Here is an 11,121-nt window from a genome sequence, read left to right as displayed (position 1 = left end):
TAGCCAAAACTGACCCCACGGGGCCACCAACGCGTCTGCCCAGGTATCTCTGGACCTGGCAATGAACCTCGACACCTTGCGATTGAGTCGAGAAGCCAGAAGATCAACGTGTGGTGTGCTCCACCTCTGGCAAAGGAGTGTAACGACCATTCTCCTTGGTCCAGCATCTGGCGACTTCTTCAAGACCATTGGCCCAAAGGGAGCCAGGTCCTACTCCTCTACTAGGCAGAAAAAACTGAGCTGCTGACTGTTAAATTAATGTAGTTAAATATCTAACATGTTCTGCCTAGTCCTCTCCTATAGAACAGGAACATAACCCACAAGTCAAGATTTAACCACTTCCATACAGGGCACCTTCCCGCCCAAGCCAATTTTCAGCTTTCAGCACTGTCGCACTTTGAATGCCAATTGCGCGGTCATGCTACACTGTACCCAAACAAAATTGGCGTCCTTTTTTCCCCACAAATAGAGCTTTTTTTTGGTGGTATTTGATCACCTCTGCGATTTTTTTTTTGCGCAACAACTAAAAAAAGACTGAAAATTTTGAAAAAAAAATATGTTTTTCTTTTTTTCTGTTGATTTTTTTGTAAATAAGTTTTCTCTTTCAATTACGGGCACTGATATGGCGGCACTGATGGGCACCGATGAGATGGCACTGATGGACATCGATGAGGTAGTACTGACGGGCACAGATGAGGTGGCACTGATTGGCGGCGCTAGTATGCGGCACTGATGGGCACACATAGGCGGCACTGATGGGCACTAATGGGCACTCATGGGCAGCACTGGGCACTCATAGGCGGCACAGATGGGCACTCATGGGCGGCACTTATGGGTGGGCACTGGGCATGGATGGGCACTGTTGGACACTGTGGGGTGGCACTGATGGACACTGTGGGGCGGCACTGATTTACCCATGGTGCCAATCAGTGCCCATTTGTGGGCACTGATTGGCATCTTTTTTTTTTTTGCCCGCTTCCCTGGTGGTCCATGTGGCGATCCGAGGGGGTGCTGCGCTGATAAACAATCAGCGCGAACCCCCCCTGTCAGGAGAGCCGCCGATCGGCTCTCCTCTTCTTGCGTCTGTCAGACGCGAGTGAGGAAGAGCCATCAACAGGAATGTTTACATCGTGATCAGCCGTGATTGGACACGGCTGATCACGTGGTAAAGAGTCTCCGTGAGAGACTCTTTACCGAGATCGGTGTTGCGGGGTGTCAGACTGACACCCTGCAACAACGATCGCCGCAATGCGCGCCCCCGGGGGCGCGCAGCGGCTCAGAATCCTGAGGACGTCATATGACGTCCAGTCAGGATTCTACAACCACTTTGCCGCCGTCAATATGTCATTGGCGGGCGGCAAGTGGTTAAGGAAGCTATGTCCGTCCATGGACGAAAAGAGAAATTGCTTTTTTTTTTAAATTTACGCTCTTTTTTTGTTTATAGTGCAAAAAATAAAAACTGCAGAGGTGATCAAATACCACCAAAAGAAAGCTCTATTAGTGGGGAAAAAAAAGGACGTCAATTTTGTTTGGGAGCCACGTCGCACAACTGCGCAATTGTCAGTTAAAGCGAAGCGCAAAAAGGGGCCTGGTCCTTTAGCAACAAAATGGTCAGGGTCTTAAGCGGTTAAATACTTTAATTTTCCTTTCTTAGTGCCAATCTATGGCAACATACATGGAGTAGTATGGTGCCAGGAAAGTAAGTTTACTTCAGGATAATTCACAGTAACAGTAGTAGGCTAGAAATAATTAAAATGCAACGTGCAAAATAAATTAATATATGGTTTTAAATTTTGACCATAGCGAAACGTTTATTTTTACAGGTGTTTTTTTAATGTGATTTTGGACTGAAAAAATGCTTTATATTATTTTCCAGTATTAGACCCGATTCTAGCAGCGAATCAATTGAAGAAGAAAAAAACTCCCTCTCGAAGCAACAATCGATTGGACCAATCCTGTAATACACTAGCAACGAGACGCAACCTCCAAACACGCTGGATTCTTTACATATCCTGTCCCTGATGACCTTGAAGCTGAGGGCACAGGAAAGACCGAAAAACCCTTGTCATACGAATGCCTGCAAAACTCATTATGATTATAACTAAAGCCGCGGGGTAATATTTATTTTTATACCACTTTATTAACTATAAAGATACTTAATAAATCACCCGACCCCCCAAAAAATTTAGTCTGCTGGATATCTTTGTTACATGTGACACGTTAAATAAACAGGCAGCACTAGGGACTCACTGGGCGGAGAATGAGATTTATCCCTCCCAACCGTGAACTTTGTAGTCACTCCCACGTGGTCTACATACTTCTAGAAGTGGCGCAGCGTGAGATTTCATTTGTATTGCTGTACGTTCTGTTGGTCACATTTTTCAGCTATACCTTATTTTCCTAAGCCGCCATGCTGAATGCAAGTAGAATTGTTAGCCGTCTGGTGGCATGCTTACCACGAAGCGGAGCCTACACGGTAATGTCTATTTCTTTATTTTAGCTGTCGAACAGTGTATGTGATGGGTCATTACCCTGCATTTTTCTATCGCTGCAGCGAGGCCTGTGTGACGTTGGAAGGATGGTTTCGAAAACCTTGAATTTTGCCTCATTGAGTGTGCCCAGCATTCTAGTTAAATTCCTTGCGAGCATGTTTAGGTGAAATTTATCCCAAATAAATGAGGCACGAATTTATACTTATAGTATGCTATCTAGGGTAAGGTAGAAAAGCTGAGTGATCGGTGTATGAATATGTATGTATGAATATGTCACGTGTTTTGTAGCCGGTGTCGTGAAAACATCGGGGTTACAGTAAACGTCACAGGATTGCACCATCCTCTAATATGGGGGATGACCGGCTATACCAGGGGTTTTCACCCCTCCCCCCCCCCCCCCCCCCCCCCCCCCCGCCAATAAAATAAAGAGATCTGGGGTGACCCCTGAATTTTTTTTTTTGTTTTAGATCTACAGCTCACTTTACATAAGTGTTATCTATGTACTGTTGATTTAACAATACTCTTTAGAAATGGCATTGTGTAATAGTCTACCATAATCCTTGGAAGGATTTCCCCCCCTTAAAGCAGAGCTCCACCCTAGAGGTGTCACATTTGACACCTTGTCAGGGGGCTGCAGATACCTGTCTAAAGACAGGTATTTGTACCCACTTCTGGCCACACAGTCGCGGGCATGATGTCAAATCCCCCCCGTTGTGTTTTGGGAACACTCGGCTCCCAGTACACAGCGGGAGCCAATCGGCAGGTGTAGCGCGACTCGCGCATGCGCCATAGGGAACCAGGCAGTGAACATGGAGCGTATATAAAGTAAATCTTTCGGGCTACTGTGAGTAAATAGAAAAAATGTGGAGGTATAAAACTCAACTAAAGCTGCTGAATCTCGTGACGTTCACCGAACATAAAAACAACATAAGTAAATAAATGATTAGCGCTAAAGTTCAAACATACGTTTAACCAGTTAGCAACCGCCCTATAGACGAAATACGTCTACAAGGCGGTTGCTTAACTCTGGGAGGGCGTCAATGTACGTCCTCCCAGAATCGCGCTCCCACGCGCCCTGTGGGGCGCGCACACAGGAATCTCCGTGACCGCCGGGTCCGCTGATAGCGGCGGTTTACCACGTGATCGCTCCGTCCAATGACGGAGCGATCACTAGTAAACAAACCGGCGTCATGTGATGACGCCAGTTCCTCCCTCTCCTCTCTGTACCGAACGGTACAGTGTGAGAGAGGAGAGGGGAGAGAGCGCATGCAGCAGCAGCTGCTGCGGGCTGGATCTGTGACACATGCAGTCACAGATCCAGCCATCCATCCCTCCCTGTGCAATACTCTGCAATGCCCCGGCAATACTCTGCTGCAATACCCCAAAATACTCTGCTGCAATACCCCAAAATACTCTGCTGCAATACCCCAAAATACTCTGCTGCAATACTCCGCAATACCCCACAATACTCCGCAATACCCCACAATACCCTGCAACGTTGCCTATGGGGATTCTTGGGTAGCAAAGTTTGGCGCCATTCCACGAGCGTGTGCAATTTTGAAGGGTGACATGTTGGGTATCTATTTACTCGGCGTAACTTCATCTTCCACATTTATGCAAAAGAATGAAGAAAAAATACAAAATTTACTAAATTTTATAACAGAAACAAAGAAAAATTCTTTTTTTTTTACAGAATTTTCAGTCTTTTTTTCTCTTATAGCGCAAAAAATAAAAAAAACCAACGGTGATTAAATACCATCAAAAGAAAGCTCTATTTGTGTGAAAAAAAGGACGAAAATTTAATTTGGGTACAATGTTGTATGATTGAGTAATTGTCATTCAAATTGTGAGAGCACCGAAAGCTGAAAATTAATCTGGTTATTAAGTGGGTTTACGTGCCCAGTGGTTAAATAGTGTTGACACCCTGTGTCATACTGTCCATGCAAAATGGCAAACAGTATACTGCAATTGTGCAAAATCAGATATAAATAAACAATAAATGAAAAATATGGTGACATATAAACAATCCTGTGACCAACAGTAGCTGTTAAATAGGAAATGCATATAAAACTACTCTGTACTAAAGTGCTAAAACGTGAACTGTTTTATAAACAGTTGTTCTATAATAAAGTGCAATCCGTGGTGTAGACCATGAATGTCCGTGATGACAATGGTTCAATAGTGCAAAAAGTTTAAAAGGAAATTAATGTATTAGTTCCCATGGATGGGAGGTTCTCAGTCCTCCAGGTAGTCCAAATCTCAGATCCTCCCTGTGTGTTGGTCACAGGATTGTTTATATGTCACCATATTTTTAATTTATTGTTTATTTATATCTGATTTTGCACGATTGCAGTATACTGTTTGCCATTTTGCATGGACAGTATGACACAGGGTGTCAACACTATTTAAACGTATGTTTGAACTTTAGCGCTAATCATTTATTTACTTATAGTGAAGCCGGAGCGCTTCACTTCCTGGTTCCCTCACCGAGGATGGCGGGGGGGGGGAGCAGATTGACGAGTGATTGCTCGTCCTCTGCTGCGGACGGCGCTGACCTCCAGGACAGGCAAGTGTCCTAATAAAAGTCAGCAGCTGCAGTATTTGTAGCTGCTGGCTTATAATAATTTTTTTCAGCGGACATCCTCTTTAATGACTAGGCCATTTGTTTTGTGATAAGACACTGCATCGCTTTAAAGGTTCACCTACATTTTTTGCTGCTGCTGACTTTTAAAAAATTAACTTGCCTGTCCAAGTCGCCCGCCGAAGCCTCTCTCGGCTTCCCACGCCGCCATCCTCGGTAAGGGAATCAGGATCCGGTTCCCTACTGTGCATGCATGAGTCGCGCTGTGCAGTCCCCGCTGTGTTCTGGGAGCCGAGTGTTTCCCAGAACACAACGGGGGGTGACGCAGAGGGGCTGGACTCCCACGGGAGTCTATACCTGGAAGGGGGGGGGGGGGAAATGGTGATTCTACGGTATGTACGGAAAAAAAATCAGCATACGGTCAATCTCTGAAGTGAGCTCAATGTAATATTAAACATTTTTTTTAGGGTGAACCCCCGCTTTAAATAAAAATACCCCTATAATACACAAGCATAAAGCGGTGGTTCCGCCGGATATCTTTTTTTTTTTTTTTTTTTCCTGTAATCTACAGGGCGTACCTCTACTCCCGCACTAACAGGGTGTCCCAGTCCTTAGGCCGGCCGAAGCGATGTAATACAGTAAATTAGATGTTATATTCCTAGGCTATGGACGTTTCCATCTTACCTGTGGGCAGTGTGAAGCCGACAGGGTCTTCTTCCGGGATAGGGCGAATGCTGGCCTCCCAGCATTCACTGCTCGATCCCGCGCATGTGCAGTGTTGACGGCGAGCGTCGCCGTCAACACTACATGGTTGCGATTACAGCGCGTCGACGGAGGAGTTCCTGAATTCGATTGACAGGACGGGGGAGAATGGACGTACACGCCCATTCGCCGCGGGGGATTTTGATTGACGGCTCGTAAAAACCAGCTGCAAAAAAATAAAAATTCATTTGGTCATTATCTTTGCAAAGCATTTGAATAGATAAGATGTCTTAAAACAGGGTGAACCACCGCTTTAATGTTTTCTAATAAAGTTAGTCTGTAAGCTAAGGTCCGTTTTTGTTAGGTTATTACAGCATTTAAAAAAATGTATAAACTAGCATTAGACCGTGGCTATCTTAAGTGTGGGCATCTGAAGCCAGACTGTATTACTTCCTGGATTTCAGCATTGCAGATCTCGCACATGCTCAGTGCTGCACAAGCAGTGTAATAGGTTTCTGGTCAGGTTTCCATAGCAACAGTAGTGTCAGAGGAAGTTGCAAATCTCTCCTTCCTCATGTAGAACAAGCAATATTAAAAAAAAAAGTATGTATGTATATGTATGAAAAGCTGAACAGAAAAAAGTAGCCGCTGAGTGTAGGCTACTTTTTTCTGTACAGCTTTTCATTTAAAAATGTTATATAGATAATCGTTAAAATTGAGTATTAGCATCACCCCCCCCCCCCGGCTAATTGCATTGCTCCAGCATATTGCATCACCCCCCCCAAATCGCATCGCACCAGCACATTGCATTGCCCCCGCCAAAAAGAATTGCATCGCCCCATCACCAAATCGCATCGTCCCAGCACATTGCATTGCCCCCGCCAAATTGCATCACCCCGCCACCAAATCGCATCACCCCTGCACATTGTATTTCCCCCTCCAAAAAGCATCACATTGCACGTCACATCGCATCACCCCTCCACCAAATCGCATTGCCCCAGCACATCACATTAGAACATCGCATCACCCCGCCACCAAACCACATTGCCCCTGCACATTGTATCCCCCCCCGCCAAATCGCATCACATCGCACCAGCACATCACATTGCCCCGAAATTCGCATTGCCCCAGCACATTGAATTACCCCCACCAAATGGCATTGCACCCAGCGCATCACCCCCAGCACATCGAATCACATCTCATCAAATTGCATCGCCCTAGCACATTGCATCAGCACATCCCCACTGGTGACACTGGTTGGCACTGGCAGGTGGCACTGGTTGGCACTGGCAGTTTCACACTGAGCCAATTTGCCTGTTTCAGTCACACTATATGTAACTGAATGCAGAAACAGGCTGGGTGTACAGAGAGGGGGGAGATGCTGGGTAATTGTACTACACCAGCTTGTCTCCTCTGTATACCGAGTTTCCCCCACCCCCTCAGTCTGCACTGACCTGCTCAGTGTGAGGAAGTTCTTCCCGACTATATGGGCGGGGCCAGGAGGAGAATCACTGATCTCCCTTCTCAGGCTGTCAGTAAACCACGAGTGCAAAGTGAGAATGCTGCAGCAGTGCTGGAAGTGTCACACAGCCCGGGACACTCTCACAGTAGGTCAATAGCCACCCAATGTATTCAGTTGCAAATCAGTTTCACACACAGCCGCTCAGTGTGTGAAACTTTTAGTGTAATGGCAAAACACACCTGTTGCCCTTATTTAAAATGGCGCTGGGCGTGATGCTACTGCCCAGGGCCTCCTGGGATTGATGACAAACATCTCCCAGGAGGCATAGCGGTACATAGATGACAAGCTGAAGCTCCTGCGCCGCGGCTGGAAAGAAAAAAACACATCCAGAGGTGAGCTTTTTAAAAAAAAAATAAAAAAATAAAAAAAAAATTATATGCCAAAACGATATAAGGGGACATAACTACAGGGGGGATGAATCATAGTTGTCAAAGAGGGTGGAGCTCCACTTTAAGTGTCTTATAGAAAGAACCGCCGCTCCAGATGATGTGTAGTGTAGTGATAAATAAAATGGCCCAAAATCCAGTGGGTGCAGGCAATGCACAGAGCATAAATGGGAGGAAGAAATTTTGGACAGCCGCACTCCAATAAAAGGTAAAAAGGTGTTGCCTTTTATTCTGGTAAAAAATACTACAAAAGCAAGAAAAAAACAGCAAACAGTGGGGTAATAGAGCTAACTAGTTTCACATTGATAACCAATGCTTAGTCATAGCTCATGCTGTGTTTTTCTTGCTTTTGTAGTATTTTTTACCAGAATAAAAGGCAACACCTTTTTACCTTTTATTGGAGTGCGGCTGTCCAAAATTTCTTTCCTCCCATTTATATTAAGTGTGTTATAACTGGGATGGGCTGGCAGGGATATGACAGATCACTGTTCCCGATCGCGGGGAACAGTAGATCTGTCATGTCTGGCAGAATGGAGAATCGCCTTGTTTACATAGGCAGTGCCTCTCCTCACCGTGATTGCATGTTGCCAGCGAACATAGTCCATCCCATAGGCATGCTCCTACAGCGAGTGTGAGCCGGTGCACAATCGTGCGTGCTACAGTAATTTGTGCAGAACCATCCTGCCGCCGTCGTTGTATATTGAATGCGGCTGGTCGGCAAGTGGTTAAAGGGCACAGCTTGCCGACCATGTAACTTGCATATACGGCAGAAAGGTGGCTCTGCTGCGTAGGATCACATGCCTAGTACGTGATCCTCCTGGTCTGGGGCGCGCATGTGAGCTGCCGCAACCTGCTTTCACTGTGATTATACACAGTGGGAGCTGATCTGTGGGTATGGCAGACTTGATGTCCGCTGGCACCAGTCGATAATTGGGCAGAGAGCCAGAATAGCAATCTGCCTATGTAAACAAGTCAGATCCCTGTTTTGTCAGTAGGGAAGACATTGATCCAGTCTTCCTGCCTTGCCCTAGTAAAAGCGCCTCCCACGCAGTACACAAGCACCGGCTAGGCTTTGGTCGCCTCTTCCCAGCCAGTGTTGTACAACGACGGTGCATATTTTTTAGCACTGATCACTGTTTTAGTTACTGGTCCCTAAAATGTGTCCATGTCTGATTTGTCTGCCACAATATCGTAGTCCAGCTATAGATCGCTGCCATTACTAGTAATAAAATAAATTCCATAAATCAGGGGTTGACAAATTTGCTTGGAATCTAGGAGCCAGGTAAAAAAGTTAGGAGCCAGAAAACACGCCCCGTCCCGACGAGCTTGCGCACAGAAGCGAACACATACGTGAGCAGCGCCCGCATATGTAAACGGTGTTCAAACCACACGTGAGGTATCGCCGCGATTGGTAGAGCGAGAGCAATAATTCTAGCCCTAAACCTTCTCTGTAACTCAAAACATGCAACCTGTAGATTTTTTTTAAACGTCGCCTATGAAGATTTTAAAGGGTAAAAGTTTGTTCCACGAGCGGACGCAATTTTGAAGCGTGACATGTTGGGTATGAATGTACTTGGCGTAACATTATCTTTCATAATATTAAAAAAAATGGGGATAACTTTACTGTTTTATTTTTTAATTTAAAAAAGTGTAATTTTTTTCACAAAAAAAGTGCGCTTGTAAGACCGCTGCGCAAATACTGCGTGACAGAAAGTATTGCAACGATCGCCATTTTATTCTCTAGGGTGTTAGGATAAAAAATATATATAATGTTTGGGGGTTCTAATTAGAGGGAAGAAGATGGCAGTGAAAATAGTGAAAAACAACATTAGAATTGCTGTTTAACTTGTAATGCTTAACTTGTAATACCAACGGCCACCACCAGATGGCGCCAGCTCACATCTGGTGGTAATAACTTGTAATACCAACGGCTCACCACCAGATGGCCCCAGCTCACAAAAAAAAAAAAAAAAAAAAAATTTTTTTTTTTTTTTTTTTACCCCCCCCTTCCAATTCAAGTCGCCAGGACCCTATTTCTAGTCGCCATGGCGACCTGGCGCCCGGGATTTGTCGAGCCCTGCCATAAATATGTCCCATAATTTGTAGATGCTGTAGCTTTTGTGCAAACCAATCAATATATATGCTTATTGTGTTTTTTTTTTTGGCTAAGATGTAACAGAATACATATTGGCCTAAATTGATGAAGCAATTTTTTTTTTACCTTGTAGGCTTACCTGTTGGTAAAACTTGAAAAATTGACTATACAACCACTTTAACTACTTGAGACCCGCGCTATAGCCGAATGACGGCTACAGCGCGGATCTGAATATCCAACTGGACGTCAATTGACGTCCGCCCCTTTGGGCGTTCCCCGCGTGCGCAACGGGGAAACTCTGTGTTGGCCGTGTCCCTTGGACACAGCCAATTACAGATCGCCGCGAACGGCCAATCAGAGTGGCCGTTTGCGATGCGATCTGTGCGGCCAATGAGAGATGATCTCATATGTAAACATATGAGATCATCTCTCATTGCCGGCTCACACAGAGACAGCGTCCTGTCTCTGGAGAGGAGACCGATCTGTGTCCCTTGTACATAGGGACACAGATCGGTCACCTCCCCCAGTCACCCCCCTTCACCTACAGTTAGAACACTATGCAGGGAATACATTTAACCCATTCCTCACCCCCTAGTGTTAACCCCTTCAATGCCAGTCACATTTATACAGTAATTGGTGCATATTTATAGCACTGATCGCAGTATAAATGTAAATGGCGCCAAAAAAGTGTCTGATGTGTCCGCCATAACGTCGCAGTCCCAATAAAAATCGCAGATCGCCGCCATTTCTAGTAAAAAAAAAATATATAATAAAAAATAATTCTGTCCCCTATTTTGTAGGCGCTATAACTTTTGCATTTAAAAAATCAAAAAAGAACAAAAAAGTCCAAAATGATAAACAGCGCTTGGTTATTGGTTATAAATGTCCAATTTCATATGTAACATTCATCTGATGACGGATTTAAAGATCATAGGAGTGGAGAAAGTCTATAGTGTATCCTACACCTTTTCCCAGAAAAGACGCCACACGTGGGGCACACTCCCCTTCGGGGTACTCACCTGAAGGCTAGATATTATATGCAGTAAAAGGTATCTCTCACTGGATCCTCCGTTCTCAAGCTGGTATCAAATAAGGGAAGCACCGGCCGGTGATCTGGACATCTCACTGAAGCTGCTAGCAGCGCTTCCCTTATTTGATACCAGCTTGAGAACGGAGGATCCAGTGAGAAAGATGCCTTTTACTGCATATAATATCTAGCCTTCTGGTGAGTGAGTACCCCGAAGGGGAGTGTGCCCCACGTGTGGTGTCTTTTCTGGAAAAGGTGTAGGATACACTATAGACTTTCTCCACTCTCTATGATCTTTAAATCCGTCATCAGATGA

General features: G+C 45.1%; 1 protein-coding gene across 2 annotated transcripts in view; it reads left to right on the top strand.

Annotated features, from left to right (window-relative positions):
* Positions 1–2,302: 2,302 nt before the first annotated feature.
* HSPA9 (heat shock protein family A (Hsp70) member 9) overlaps positions 2,303–11,121 on the top strand; it is a 414,391-nt gene continuing 405,572 nt past the window's right edge. For both annotated transcript variants that reach the window (XM_040344789.1, XM_040344788.1), the window contains exon 1: positions 2,303–2,476. In XM_040344789.1, the coding sequence (XP_040200723.1) occupies positions 2,418–2,476 (59 nt within the window). In that variant the 5' untranslated portion in view covers positions 2,303–2,417. The remainder of the gene's footprint in view (positions 2,477–11,121) is intronic.

This window comes from Rana temporaria, chromosome 3, assembly GCF_905171775.1.
Source record: "Rana temporaria chromosome 3, aRanTem1.1, whole genome shotgun sequence".
Taxonomy (NCBI): Eukaryota; Metazoa; Chordata; class Amphibia; order Anura; family Ranidae; genus Rana; species Rana temporaria.
The sequence above is the reverse complement of the archived record's forward strand: the minus strand, read 5'-3'. Positions and strand labels throughout refer to the sequence as shown.